This window comes from Hippoglossus hippoglossus, chromosome 2 (assembly GCF_009819705.1).
Source record: "Hippoglossus hippoglossus isolate fHipHip1 chromosome 2, fHipHip1.pri, whole genome shotgun sequence".
NCBI classification, from domain to species: Eukaryota; Metazoa; Chordata; class Actinopteri; order Pleuronectiformes; family Pleuronectidae; genus Hippoglossus; species Hippoglossus hippoglossus.
Window position 1 is genome coordinate 5,739,904 of NC_047152.1, and position 14,259 is coordinate 5,754,162.

The 14,259-nt window shown below is 45.2% G+C and overlaps 3 protein-coding genes across 4 annotated transcripts; all 3 read left to right on the forward strand.

The window, feature by feature from the left end:
• The first annotated feature begins 460 nt into the window (after positions 1 to 460).
• Positions 461 to 4,350, forward strand: cnppd1 (cyclin Pas1/PHO80 domain containing 1). Its single transcript, XM_034612242.1, is given in 9 exon segments — positions 461 to 685; positions 1,026 to 1,128; positions 1,427 to 1,508; positions 1,597 to 1,717; positions 1,890 to 2,018; positions 2,115 to 2,176; positions 2,267 to 2,384; positions 2,490 to 2,852; positions 2,854 to 4,350. Coding segments are annotated over 9 exon segments (1,338 nt in total). The 5' UTR covers positions 461 to 604; the 3' UTR covers positions 3,133 to 4,350.
• Positions 4,351 to 4,694: 344 nt separating this feature from the next.
• prkag3a (protein kinase, AMP-activated, gamma 3a non-catalytic subunit) lies at positions 4,695 to 7,483 on the forward strand. Its single transcript, XM_034612269.1, is given in 11 exon segments — positions 4,695 to 5,022; positions 5,103 to 5,184; positions 5,262 to 5,320; positions 5,758 to 5,803; positions 5,910 to 5,964; positions 6,038 to 6,164; positions 6,261 to 6,296; positions 6,298 to 6,427; positions 6,507 to 6,544; positions 6,707 to 6,853; positions 6,934 to 7,483. Coding segments are annotated over 11 exon segments (1,101 nt in total). The 5' UTR covers positions 4,695 to 4,758; the 3' UTR covers positions 7,051 to 7,483.
• A 685-nt stretch (positions 7,484 to 8,168) lies between these two features.
• Positions 8,169 to 14,016, forward strand: retreg2 (reticulophagy regulator family member 2). Of its 2 annotated transcripts, none has more exons than XM_034612211.1 (9): positions 8,169 to 8,452; positions 8,903 to 9,006; positions 9,343 to 9,376; positions 9,718 to 9,847; positions 10,219 to 10,303; positions 10,500 to 10,637; positions 10,957 to 11,045; positions 11,297 to 11,432; positions 11,591 to 14,016. In XM_034612211.1, exons 1-9 carry the CDS (start codon positions 8,199 to 8,201, stop codon positions 12,388 to 12,390), a joined length of 1,770 nt encoding a protein of 589 aa, XP_034468102.1. In that variant the 5' UTR covers positions 8,169 to 8,198; the 3' UTR covers positions 12,391 to 14,016. The 2 variants fall into 2 exon arrangements, with proteins under 2 accessions (XP_034468102.1, XP_034468110.1); XM_034612219.1 differs by having other exon boundaries at positions 8,199 to 8,452; positions 9,346 to 9,376; positions 11,591 to 12,390.
• The last annotated feature ends 243 nt before the right edge of the window (positions 14,017 to 14,259 follow it).

Genomic DNA, 14,259 nt, shown 5'->3' on the forward strand with positions numbered 1-14,259 from the left:
TCCCATTTGTTCAGTTATTTTTTTATACTTTAAATGAGTCTTTTTTTAAATGTACTTCTGTCTCTTGTGTTTACTCATCGCAAATTGGTGAGATGGCGTTTCCTCTGTCCCTGTTTGTACTGGAGTGAAAAGTCCTGTATTAATAAAGTCTGATTGATTAATTGGTTGATTAATTGATTAATTGATTGTTGGATTGATTCTAACGGCAATCACATGACTTCCTTTTGCATTTTGATTGAACAAAAGTGACATTACATCCATGTGAAGGCCTTTATTAAATGTTTAAAAGTACATAAACATATTCAAGTACGAGTGAAGAATAATGTATTAATTATAAAGCAGCGTGGAAACATCATCACTGAATTAAAAAATGGAGGAATCCTTTCGCTCACATGTGTTTACAGCTGTTGTGTAACTGTTCCCTCCCAGTCCCAGTGTGTGACAGTGTGTGTGTCTGACAGTGTGTGTGTGTAGTCGATCAGCCCTGTGTCGTCACTGACTGTCCCCGGTCGGTCCGTGTTGTGCAGCTCTCAGCGGTTCAGGCGGAGGGGGTCAGGCCGGACTCACCAGAACAGTCGTCTCCTTCAAACCAGTCGTCGGACCCATGTTTCATTTATCAGACATGGATTTCGACGCGTTGTTCAACGAGAAGACTTTCCAGTTCTCGGACTTCCAGGAGTTCACGGTACGTTGCGGAACCGACCGCGGGAGCTAATGCTAGGCTAGCTGACGGCTGGGGCGCCACGCTAATACCACAGGAAAGTGCCAAACGCTCTCTGACTTAAAGCTTAACGAAATGTCGGGTTTACGCGTTAAACACTAAAAATAACCACGGTGAAGCAAGCTGAGGGGTGTTAGCTACTTACTTACCGGAAGCAACCTAGCATTAGCTCAGGGTGCTAGTGGTGCAGGAAGCGTGTTATGCTAACTTCTGCTTTTCAGTGCGGCTAAGCTAACGTCACTTAGCTCTCCAAAAAAAAAAGCTAGCAGTTAGCTCCACCTGGCTAACGTGGCTGTGTTTACAGTTCATTCCTGGACACCAGAAGTTGACTGAGCGGGTGAAGAAGCGACTGTACTACGGCCTGGACACGGACGTCACCTTCGATGCTCTCTCCTGCCCAGTTACAGGTGAGTTAACCATCAACTTCTGAACCAGGCCACTGGGTCAGTGCAGGGAACTAACCTCTGATCGTCATAACAAACACAGGAAGTACAAGTTTTCTCTCCTGATTGTTGCCAGAATCATAGAGAATATTGTGTTTAGTCTGCAAAGTTGTGCTTTTATACACTTAATAATAGTTAATGTGTTTAGCACGTTTCTTAACAAAGTGCTTCACAGGAGTATCAAATATATAAAATGTCAATAATAGACTTGAAATCAATAGATGCAATCGCCTGAGTCACCTTCCTGTCTTGTTTATTGCAGATATTGCCGTTGAAATCTTCCAGAAATCTGCCCCAAGCCCGATCAGAAAGCTCCAGAAGAAGTACGCGTCGCATGTCGTCAGGTTGGTGCACTTTTCACTCGTGTTTACATCGGTTGAATTCCACGCCCTCGTGTCCACGTTGCGTTAAATCTGTTTTTGGTCCCACCAGGGAGGCGTGTATCTCCCCATGCGCCATGATGCTGGCGCTGGTTTACATCGAAAGGCTCCGACACAGAAACCCTGAATACCTGCAAAAGATCTCCTCCTCCGACCTCTTCCTGATCTCTATGGTATGTGTTTCAGGTTCGGAATGCTTCTAAATATGTCTGGAGTTATTTATAGTGTTTTTACTCCTCACTGCAGAATGGAGTTGGGTGATAAAGGCCATTCTGCTGATCCCTGCGAGTAAGAGAGTACAATGATGTTGCATTAACAAAAGCTGTGGATTTCTCATTGAATCAGATGGTTGCCAGCAAGTACCTGTATGATGAAGGAGAGGACGAGGAGGTTTTCAACGATGAGTGGGGAGCGGCCGGGAAGCTGGATGTCCAAACTGTCAATAACCTGGAGATGAACTTCTTGAATGCCATTGTAAGTGTGTGTGTGTGTGTGTGTGTGTGTGTGTGTGTCTGTCTGCTTATATTTGGTTTTAGTTCTTTGTCCCAACCCGTGTGTCATGTGTTTTAGGAGTGGAGCCTTTTCACGGAGCCGAATGACTTCTTTGACATATTAAGTCATCTGGAAACCAGGTAGGTTCTCACCTTCACCACTGAAATACAGTGTCACCAAGAAATACTCAAAAATGTGAAGATTTCTGACTCTGGCTTCTGGATCCTCAGCATCGCGGAGCGGCAGGGGATGAAGCGCGGCTGGTTCACCTACACTGACCTCTGCGTGCTGCTGGAACAATCAGCCTGGAGTCAGGCCCTCACAGCCATCTACCTGCACTTTACTAAGGTGAGAGGGGAGCTTTAAATGTCTTCTGTTTTAGCTCTTTATTTATAACTTAATGAACGTCTTTAAATTACTTTGATTTGAGGTTTGATCTCATTTTGTTTTCAGGTGACCTGTATGCTCGGCCTGGTCTATCTGACCAGCGTGACAGGCCTCATCGCCACCAGCGCTGTGCTGCACCAGCTCACTCTCTCCAGGGCCGGTCAGTCCCCGCTCGCACCCCCGGCTGACATCTCTCCGAGCTTCCTTCAGACCTCAGACCTCAAACCAGAACCTCCTGCTGTGGCCCAGCGCCCTCCCTGCTGCGTTCCGGCCAACAAGACCCTGAACCGTCAAGCCAGTGCCCCTGAAAGCGGTCAGCACCACATACCAAATCCGCCATCGGCTTCCGCGCAGACGTCAGTCTTGTGTCTGTGGGGCTCCCTCCTCGCTTCCATGGGCCACATACATCCTGAACCAATGTCTGATGTGGGAAACCTCTCAAACCTGGTCGGCTGCTTCCTTCTTCTGTCCCGGCTGTCTTGCGACCCTCCCGCCTCTTCACTGCGAACTTAAAAACACCTCAGCACTCTTCGCCCGCGGCTCCCCTGACAGCCATCAGCGTCATGCACCGCTGCTGGCATCTGACCTCCTCAGGGCCTCAGAACTGAACTCCCGCCTGGGGGCGTTACCCGCCGTACAGCTGGGCTCCTGCCATCCAGCGTCTATGTTGCCTATCGAGAAAGCCCAAGCTCTTCTCATGCCCGGCTAGACACTGGGAAGCACCACTGCTGCCGACCTGTAGTAACAGACTCTGGACAATTTTCATCAACTGCTTTAATTCATTTGTTGTTTATTTTTCCAGATCTAGAAGACAGGTGTGAAGTAATCTGGCTCATTACAGTCACGAGTTAGTTTGACAGCACAGCCCAGCGGGAGAATTCACTTATAGCTCAATGCTGCAGAATACACTTGCCATAAGTAAAAATGCCATAGTTCGCAGTAAATGCCCCGCAACTTATTTTTACTGCAGAGAAGGAATTACAGGATGTTTTATATTGTTGTTTTGGCTTCAACCAAACTCTTTTACTACTCACAATTGTTGTTTGAAAGTTCAGAGTGAGGGGGGGTGACGGTAGGACCTTTTAGTTGGTGTGTTTCGAGTTGCTGAAAGTGTACGAAGGTTACACTGCATATCTGGAGGGTGAGAGTTTTTATTGCGTGGTGCGAAAAAGGGAGTAAACCAGTTTATTTTGCATACTAATATTTGGTTTATCCATATTTGCTTAGTGTTCTGTCGTGTGCGTACAGACGTTCACATCAGACGCTCACACACAAGCTGCAAGCACTGATTTGGTTCACCGGGTTTTTTTTTATACACGTGTTCTTATTTGTGAAACTAAAGAAACAGTTTGAACACAAACTGTGTCATCGTACCTCAGTGTCATTGGCCAAACATTGATCAATAACACTTAACCTTTTTATTCTGGTCGTTTTTTTTTCATACACACTTTTCTTTTCATAGTAAAACATAAATCTGCACTTCTGTAACAGGGTAATGTTCAAAGTTTAAAGTCCGAGAGGAAGTCGGTTCTTTTTTCAACACAATTTCGAGTTGGTTTCCGGTTGCTGTTTTTGAAGTGAACATTTAAATACAATGTTAAAGCATCTTCGTCGGCGCGGTCTGGAATTTGCACATCTGTCTCCATTCCCAACGCGACAGCTCACATGGTCAAACTCCTCTTGTCAAACACCGGAGAAGAAAACAAATACAAGGACGCGATTGTTTTTCAGTTGCACACGGTCCCCAGGACGTTTAACTTTGTAATGGAACCTTTGAGCAAATTGCTGTGAGCGTTTGAGTTTGATAAAAGAAGAACAAACGCCTTTTAATTTTGTAAATGCTGTAAAAATGCAAATATTGTAAAAAAAAAGAAAAAAAAATATCTGTAGAATGAACAGAACTAATAAAGAACGCATTACTTTGGGACATGTGTTAATTGTTTTCTTTTTTTAACTGTGTGCTGCCTTGACATTTGTGCTAATTCGTTTCTGACATCTGTCTTGTGTGTGCCACACCTTTCTGCAGCCAATAAACAGTGGCGAGCTCGTGTCATCTGATACAGCACAGCGAGTGTCAGAATCCACCGCGTCCCTCCCCCTGAGCCACTGCCTGCTCCTCGGCCCCACCCCCCGGACACACATACCACCCGGGAGCTCCTAATATAGACCAGAGTGCTCTGCAGGAAAGGGTAAAGACTTGAGTGTTTTCATGGACGCACACTTGAGTAATGGAGCCTCCTTCACAGGTGATGAGTCACTTTGGGTTGAATACAATGTGGGGACATGTGCTTGTGAGGCTTAAACAAGGAAATGAGTTTGTGGATTTCAAAATGTCATGTGGGGATTGTTTTTCTTGCTTTGTTGCAGACCCCGGGGAAGAAGAAGGGAACACAACAACAAGGAGGTGAAATGTTTGTGTGTACAGATGCTGTTGCCTCCTTCCCTGCTCTGGTGCATGTGTGTGAATACATGTGTGCTCTCTGTGCTGTTCCTCTCAGCCGCTGACACCACAGTCTACATGGATTTCATGAAGAGCCACTGCTGCTACAACGCCATTCCAACCAGCTGTAAACTGGTCATATTTGACACCAAGCTACAAGTGAGCCTGCAGCTGTTTTCACACCCGGGTTTTTCTTGCACATCCTCACTCTGACATACTGAATGGATTTACCTCCACAGGTGAAAAAGGCCTTTTTTGCACTGGTGGCAAACGGCTTGAGAGCGGCGCCTCTGTGGGACAGCAAGGTGCAGAGATTTGTGGGTAAGAAAAAACAGAGGGATAATAATAGTCTTTGCAAAGTATTCATCACTGGGAACTTACATCCTTTTCGGTCGCAGGTATGCTGACGATTACGGATTTCATCAACATCCTCCATTGCTATTACAAGTCTCCTTTGGTGAGTACTTCACTCTGAAGCCTGTTTTTTGTGTGACAAGGGTTTAATGCCAAATGCCAAACACTATTATATTGTGTTTATAATACTATATTGTGCAATATGAACGGTTAGTTATTTACAGTTTGAAGTTTGCACAGTTCGACCTTTATTAGCCACGGAAAGTTCAAGAGTCACAGTAACAGGTGGGGACATTTACTCTTGACCTGTGGATGAGGGCAGCAGCAGCTTTTATGGTGTGAGGTTTTGGTCCTGATGTTGAAAATTGAGCCACCTAAAGTAATTCTATAAGCAAATCTGGAATATTTGAGCTGTGAGCTGCCTGAAGAGTGAATCTCTGCCTTGACCGAAGCCTCTGCAGGTTTGCATCATACGATCGGACCCGTCCTGCGTCGAGAATGTCGCCATCCGACCCTTAACTTGTGGTTTCCCCTTTCCAGGTTCAAATGCACGAGCTGGAGAGCCACAAGATTGAGACATGGAGAGGTGATTCTTCTCAAAGTAAATAACCAAAACGGATCTGTGACATTACCTCTGTGCACACATGTCAGTGAATTCCCAGTAGAGCTTGATCCTCCTTCTTTCTGTTTAGACCTCTACTTACAGTATTCCAATCACTTCCTCATTAGTATTTCCCCGGAGGCCAGGTGAGCACACAGAAGGCACATTTCTTATTCTTACAATCCGGTCAAATACTTAAAATGTTCTATTTCCTCGCAGCCTCTTTGATGCCATCTATTCCTTACTCAAACACAAGATCCACAGGCTGCCCGTCATCGACCCGGAGTCTGGAAACGTCCTGCACATCCTCACCCACAAACGAATCCTCAAGTTCCTCCATATATTCGTAAGGCAAGCTTCAGTTGGCATATTCGGTGAAATATGCAATGTGGAGGTGTAGTTTTGTTTCTTCGACTGTGGTGTTTGGTGTTTTTTTTTCAAGGGTAAAAAAGTTCCCAAGCCTGCGTTCATCCGGAAGGCAGATCCAGGAGCTGGGGATCGGGACGTTCAGGAACATCGCCACCGTTCAACAGACGGCGTCGCTTCACGAGGCCCTCGCCATCTTTGTGGAGCGGCGGGTGTCTGCACTGCCGGTGGTGGACGAACAAGGTATACTCATCTATTTTTTAAAGATTATGCATTAGAGATGTATTAAGTTGTATTGATGGCTGACAATATGCTTTCTCAGGTAGAGTGGTGGCGCTCTACTCGAGATTTGATGTGATTGTAAGTACCACAGAAAAAACGTATGTCCTATATTATCTTTTATTGTTTAACTAAAGCTGTTTGTGATCTTAAAGCAACACTATGCAACTTTTTAGTTGCATAGTGTTGCTTTAAAGTTCAACCGAGCAGCATCACAAAGTGTCTGTGCTCGCTCCCCGGCAGAATCTCGCAGCCCAGAAGAGTTACGACAATCTGGACATGACGATGCTGGAAGCTGTACACAGGCGCTCGTGTTTCATCGAGGGAGTAATCAAGTGCTATCCCTATGAAACCTTGGAAACGATCTTAGACCGCATTGTCCAAGCTGAGGTGGGTAGTGTTTTGCAGCAGGCTCAGGATTTGTTCTAAAGTCAAACAGAAGAACATTGTCATTTCCCTCCTGATCCCAGGTCCATCGGCTGGTCCTGGTGGACAGGGCAGATGTGGTGAGGGGCATCATCTCTCTGTCTGACCTGCTGCAGGCCATGGTCTTAACCCCTGCAGGTATTGAAGCCCTTTTGTCCTAGCACCAGGGGGCAGGGAGGCCCTGGAGCCCCCTCTTCCCTCCCACCCTGTCGTCCCTTTGACCCCCCACACATCATCTTGTCAAGCCCGAAAGAAGAAACGTCTTCCACATAACGTGCAGATGACCAGATCTTGCACCGGAACACGAGGCATGTGCACGTGCTTCCAGTCACGCAAGCAGGGACCAGCTTCCATTTGTTTTGGTCTCATGACTGAGACTTCCAGAAGTCGCCATGTGATTAAAATGAGAGATCACTTCTTTGCCTGTGCTGCTGTTTACATTAATGTGATGTCTGCAGCCTGTGTTATACTGAAGCATTGATAATGTGATGAATCTCTGTAGGTCTTCTCCTGCACTGTTATTAGCTGCATTTTGATCAAATTGATCAACATATGTTTACTCAATAGGATATATTTCTGTATTAAAGATTCATAACAAAACACAGTGGTGTGTGTGTGTGTGTGTTTCATTTCTGTTATCTAGGACTTAAAGTGCTGAAACTGCTTTTATATATAAGAAAATTCACACATTTATTTATTTTTCTAGTGCTTTGAAAACATGCACAGTTTAGATTATCAGTAGCTGCAGATCTTGTCTGCCTTTATGCAACCTTCCTGCAGTGGTATCTCTGACCACACGGTGGAGCCCTGGAGCTTTAACCCTCTCCTACAGTAAACAGGAAACACGTGACTAGATTTTCTCCTCTGATCCGCCCGCCCATCTGTGCAAGTGTCAAGTTGCCAGAAATGGGGAAAAAAACGGAAACTGACTTCGTATTTAAAGTAAAATGCGTTTCTTACACTAAATGTGGCGGTAGCTGTAAAATTAATATAGTATTTAAGTCTTTAAATATAATTATTTTTTTGTAATCCTCATCTGTTCATATAGGCAAACCAGCATGCACTAAATTAAGTTATATTTCACCGTCGATAACAATTTAAAGTTGCATCTGAAGTGTTTATTCTCACCGACGTCAATACGTCACTGTGATTACATTTGTTTTTACTTTAAATAAATAAGTAGCCATTAATCATCATTCCTGTTTTATTTTGAAGGTGACAACCGGACGTTTGTATCTGTGCGCCCCGTGGAGCTTGACGCTGCCGTTCCCGTGATCTCCAAAACAACACAACAAAGTGTGGGAGAAACATGGCGAGCGGAGAGGAGGCCACAAGACACCCCTCGGTTCCCTCCTCTTCGGTCGGCCTGGAGTCCCTCTTCCCCGCCGGGTCGTCGGAGCAGGCCTGCGGCGACTTGGACCCGGAGCTCGTCCGCCTGCGGGAGCGCCTCCAGGGCTGGCTGTGCCCCTACGAGCCGCCGCTGCTGTGGCTCCAGCGGCTGCTGGTGTGGGAGAGGCCGCTGTGCAGCATCTCCGTGGCCCTGACGCTCAACACGCTGTTCTGGTAACATCCGTGCCGGTCCCCGCTCCCACACCCCCACACCGCGCTCCGCCCGCTAGCGGGGCTACTGTCAGCGGGGATATTACATGGGGGGGCTGTCAACGCACGTTAGCTAATCCCACGTCCTTAGCCTAATGCTAACGCAGCATGCTAACCACTGCCAACTTAATTTCAAGCCTCGTTAAAATGTGTTTACGCGTTGAACAATATCAGGAAATGCGTCGTTGTGTTGGCAAAACAAACAAAAAAACAGATTTGCATTGAGTTGTTACAGCTGTTAGCATTTGTGGAGCTTCATGCTAGCAAACACTCATGTCATGCTGAGTGGCCCGGGCCCTGGTCACCAGCTGTCAGTGTCATGATGTACAAGAAGAACCATCAGAGGCTCCTTGTTGATCAGTTCATTAAATCTAATGTGCTACATGTTAATTGGAGGCTTGTTTATCTGCACAGGCTCCTGTCCTCCACCTCCCTGCGGCCCCTCTTCCTCCTGAGTGTCTCCCTGATGGGACTCATGCTCCTGGAGAGATGGAAGCCCAAGTTGCCCACAGTCACTGGTAATGGGGATTTAAATCTCAGGTTTTGTCATTTAAAGCCATAAGATAATCCTCTATTAGTCCAGGGACAGATATGTTTGCTGTATCAGTCCAAAATAGACATCAGGGAAGTAATAAGTAAACATGCAATACCTGTAAATGTAAGGGAATAGAACTAGTATATTCAGTGTAAACAGAATATATACTTTGTGAAATATTGCAAAGTAAAGCGTAAAGAGTTTAAGTGCAGAGTGAAGAATATTTGTAAAAGATCCTGTTTGCCCAAATGGCCGCAACCAAATTCAAATTTTTCCGAGAACATCTCTTTCTCCTAATTGTGTGTTTTTCCTCCCACAGCAGTTCAGGAGGCCGAGGCTCACCCTGTGCAAAGGTGTGTAGTGTGTACACGACAAACACATTACTACACAGGGGGTTTTGAAACAATTCCATTTAACAGCTTATGTCAAATTCCACTGAACACTGTGAACTCTCCTTCTGACTGAGTGACATCATTTTAACTAATGTTAGACGACTGGTCTGGTTTCAGCTGTTCTATTTGTGTTCCTCCCTCTGCTTCCATAACACGAGCATGGAATCCTACAACCTGGAGAATTTAATGTGCAGATTTTTGTTTTTTCCAAGTGCTGATTTTATCGCTCCCTGCCTGTGCTTGCTTGTTTGTGTTTGTGTGTGTGTGTGTGTGTGTGTGTGTGCGTTCTTGGCTGCATACAGTGAAACAATGGGCGTGGAGCAGCATCTGCTCAGTGTTCCTGAGCTGAGCCACCACCTGGCTGAGAGCTATCTGCTGTGCTGTCTGTACCTGCAGGAGATGCTGCAGTACAAGCAACAGAACCATGGCAAGGTACAGCACTTTGACTCTTGACAGTGTTTCTCTCTGTTTTGAGTTTGAATCTGTAAAATGAAGTTTGTGTTGGCTAAAGAGTCTGTACATGCAGGTTCTCTTGTACAGGTTTGATAAGAGATTGAGCCAAAGGCTGTGTGCAAAATAAACATTGCTAATCACAAACAACAAAAGACTAAAAACCCTATTAAATTCAAGGTTTGCGTCTAATGCAGGCAGGTGCTGCTGCTACAAGAACACTTTTAGACATCCACTACTGTCATTGACAAACACGCAAACACACCACACACATGCAGAGAAGCTGCTTTTCACTTCCTTGCAGTCTGAAAGTGATGTTCGGCTCATTGCTCTTATTTCTTTCTGGTTTTCAGTTCTGTGTGATGATGTGCAGCAGCTGCTTTGTACTTGCCGTGGTTGGACATTATGTACCAGGAATCATGATCTCTTATATCATAGGTGAGTCCTTAAACATTGCTTATGTTATGTCATTATCTTAGGGTTCTATTTCTTCATTCTGCATTCATAGATCAGGTAACTTGATTCTGGAATGTGTGCAGTAGCACCATGTGCAGTAGCACACGGTGTACTAGTTAGTTTTGGTACATGCAAAGACCACACGGTTCTCAAATGTTTTTTCCATGTGCCTGTTCAGTCCTGAGCGTGCTGGTGTGGCCGCTCGTGGTCTACCACGAACTGATCCAGAGGATGTACACGGGCTTGGAGCCAATCCTGATGAAACTGGACTACAGCATGAAGGGAGAAAACGAGCACCGCAAGCACGACAAGAGGAGTGAGTGCTGCTGTGACAACTCGAGGTTACAGATTTATGGACACTCGCATAACATTATTAGGGGATTTAAGCATGCAGGGAGCAACTAATCAATGCAGCTTAACCTCGGAGACAAAGCACTGCAAACGCAGAAAGAATATTAGCCATTGTTGCACCACCAGTTACATAACTGTGACAATGCAACCATGTTGACCTTAAAGGAAGTGTGTGATTAGAAGATTATCCGCTTACATTTGTTCCCAGATCACATTTCTCTAGTACTGTTTGTTACATTTTCTATCCTGCAGCTTTGTAAGTGTGTGTGTGTGTTTTCTAACAGAGGTGAAGAAAGAGATGGAAGAGGGGGACGAGCCGAGAGCTGAAACAGAGAGTGATAGCGAGGAGGAGCTGTCTCTTTTTGCCCCAACGGTATGGACACTGAGCCCTGAAGTGTTGTGTAATAAATCTCTTTCAAGTACGACCACATTCTCTCAGCACCACTATGTTAATGCGTCTGGAATGAATCAGGACCTACAGAAAACAGGGCCACCTTCAGAATAAACATGAAAACTACTGTAATCGTGAACTATGCCTATATATTCACTGTAAACAGATCAGAGAGATGATATGTGTGTGTTGTACTAGCCATGTAATGAAAACACTGTTGTGTACTTGCTCAGGTGGATGCGAAGACGACAGCTCTGGCGATGGCCATCACAGACTCGGAGTTGTCGGACGAGGAGGCATCCATCTTGGAGAGTGGAGGCTTCTCCGTGTCCAGAGCCACCACTCCTCAACTCACCGACGTCTCTGAAGGTAAACAATCACAGAAGTAGTGTTTTGCTTGGGAGGAAGGTCAAAAGTTCGAGTAATTTTAACTCTGGATGAGGTGGTGATTAAAAGTATGTGATCCTATTATTTTCTGTCTTCTACCTACCATTGGCTTTTCGTGTCTCATCTCTGCCTGGACCTAGATCTGGACGCGCAGAGTTTACACAGCGAACCAGAGGAGTCGTACCTTCGAGATCTCCCTGAGTTCCCCTCAGTCGAGGAGTTCCCGTCCATCGAGCACCACTTGCTCCACTTCCCCCTGCGAGCTCCCAGTCAGGTCGACGGCACCCAGGCTGGTGCTCAGTCAGAGGGAGAACTGCTGAGCCCCGCCAGCCTCCTCATCCAGCACCTGGCGTCCCCACTCCACTTTGTGAACACGCACTTCAACGGACACGGACGACCACCCGGGGCCGATGAGGGCACGTTGCCAGGGGCAGGCCCACGGGAGGAAGCACGGAGTCAGGAGGAAGAGGAGAAGGAAGCTGCAGTGACCCAGGGTGCACAGCAGTCCCTGGAGGCCTTGAGCGAGGAGATAGTGAGCACGGCCATCTCCACTGTGGTGCAGAACACTCTGTCGGCGCTGCTGTCATCCAGCGAGGCCAGCGAGGAGCCCTCCCTGGCCGAGTTCCTTCCCACTGAAACCCTGCCGGGCCCTTTGGAGACCTCCACCCCACCCACCGACACCACCGCTGACACTACAGTCACCACAATAGGGGCGCTGGGGCCTGGCGAAGAACAGGATGACGCGATCACGATAATCACAAGCACCAGCGAGGAGACGCATGACGACACACTTGTTGGGACCGAGGAAGAGGACTTTGAGCTTCTGGACCAAAGTGAACTGGACCAGGCGGACGAGGAGCTGGACATCAGCTCTGACAGACGGGTGGTGGGCGGAGCTCTGGACACACCTCCATCTCCTCAACATCAACCGCAGTCATAGCTTCTCTATCCTCCCCCCCCCCCCCCCCCCCCCCCTTCCCACCTCCTACTGTTTTGTTTTTATTTGTATGTTAAAACTACATTATATTCATACTGCTATATACAAAACATCTATCAAAGAGTTTGGCATTTAACACTGTTGGTTGTTGATCGTGCGGAAGATGGTTGAGATTACTCGGTTCATTCTGTTCCCACAGCCTCACATTACTGTGTTCAGCTCGGCCTCGGTGCTCCAGGACCATGACATTGTCGGGATCAGCAGCTTCTATCGGGCAGCGCGGGCTTTGTTCTGTTCGCTTAAGTACAAAAGAACTAGACGCAGAATTGTCGTTAATGCATTTACTGTGGCGTCACACTGCCTGCTGAGCACAGATTATCGTTGTATTTGCATTTTATATTGACTTCTGCTTTATTTAGCGTTTGCTTTAAGCAATGTTCTTACTGCGTCATGAAAAATCTCGATGCCTTTTGTTTTCTACCTTGGCCGAGCTGAACCCTTCAACCTGGTTTTCACGCAGACGTTTATCGAAATGGTGTTATGAAGAGTTGAAATGTTGGAATATCTAACTATTAATAACTATTAATATATACTATAAATTATTTAATTTAATGGTCAGTTAAAGTTTTTTTTTTTTTTTGAAATGGAGTTAATTACTTTCCCTTCAGTTGCCCATGATGATTGATGATAAGCGTATTAATGACGACGCCATGGACATCCAAGTAGTCCCATATTCCCAGAGTTAGTTATTCAACCAATAGTTTTATCCTTTGACTTTATTCGTGTCTCCGTGGTTACAGTTTTGACCGAAGCATTCGGTCATTGGTGATCGTTCACTTGTTGCCTGGAAACGAAAACTTAAATCTTTGACGTTTTTGGATGTTGACAAGTAGTAGAGCTAAGTGACATCAGTGTAGCGAGATGATAAAAAAAAAAAAAAAATGTTCCTGGTTTTCTTCTTTGTGACTGATGCCTCATGTTCTATTTATACGTGAGAATAGAATTTAATTTCACACGTCCATTTGTAATTGAGCCACATGTAATTGAATTTATTCTTGAATCTACAACTTTAATGGAAAAACGCCGGCTTCTCGATAGATAGGCCAGACTATTTGTACATGTATAGTCATCACTGGGATATGTATATTTACCAAATAACTTCCTTTGTGCCACAACGAGTCCACGCATGCCATGAATCAAGCATGTATTTAAATTTAAATATTTGAGGTCAAGTTTCAAAAGATTCATACTTTTACCGGAGCAGATTTATTTTTCTTTATTTTTTGAAAGGATGTAAATGACAAAAACAAATTTAACACTATAATCGGCTGTATAAAGAGGTCCGGTTTTATTTTGTAAGCCACTCAGCATCCAAATCTCAGGGGTGGGTTGTACAAATTGAATATAACAGACTTTATGTCCATTTCCTGACTTGTTGTCGTGCATCGCATTTGTACTAACCTTTACCTTTTTGTTTTCAGTCGACGCCTCCTTGTGTATAGTGTAGAAATGCTCAAAATGAACGTGTATATTCTGCATGTAAAAACCGCACTCTGTTCTCAAAGTTCTCCTCGTCAGTGACAGTTCAACACAAATTTGCAAAAGAAAAACAAAAAGTTAATCGGAATGTTTCAGGTTAAAAGAGCCAATTGAATTCAGTTTGTTTATCGAAATCAACAACAAGTGGAGTAAAGGTTCTGATGTGTCCTCGTTTCAAAGAACTATAAATGGAAATAGGTGGATTTCGAGGAAATTAACAGACTAGTTTGTGTATGGTAGTCGTGTGTTTTATGCTTAAAATACCGCTTCAACTATATTAAACTGAACTGTACAATTTAAAAAAAGGAATATATTTTCTAATTTCTCCCTTTT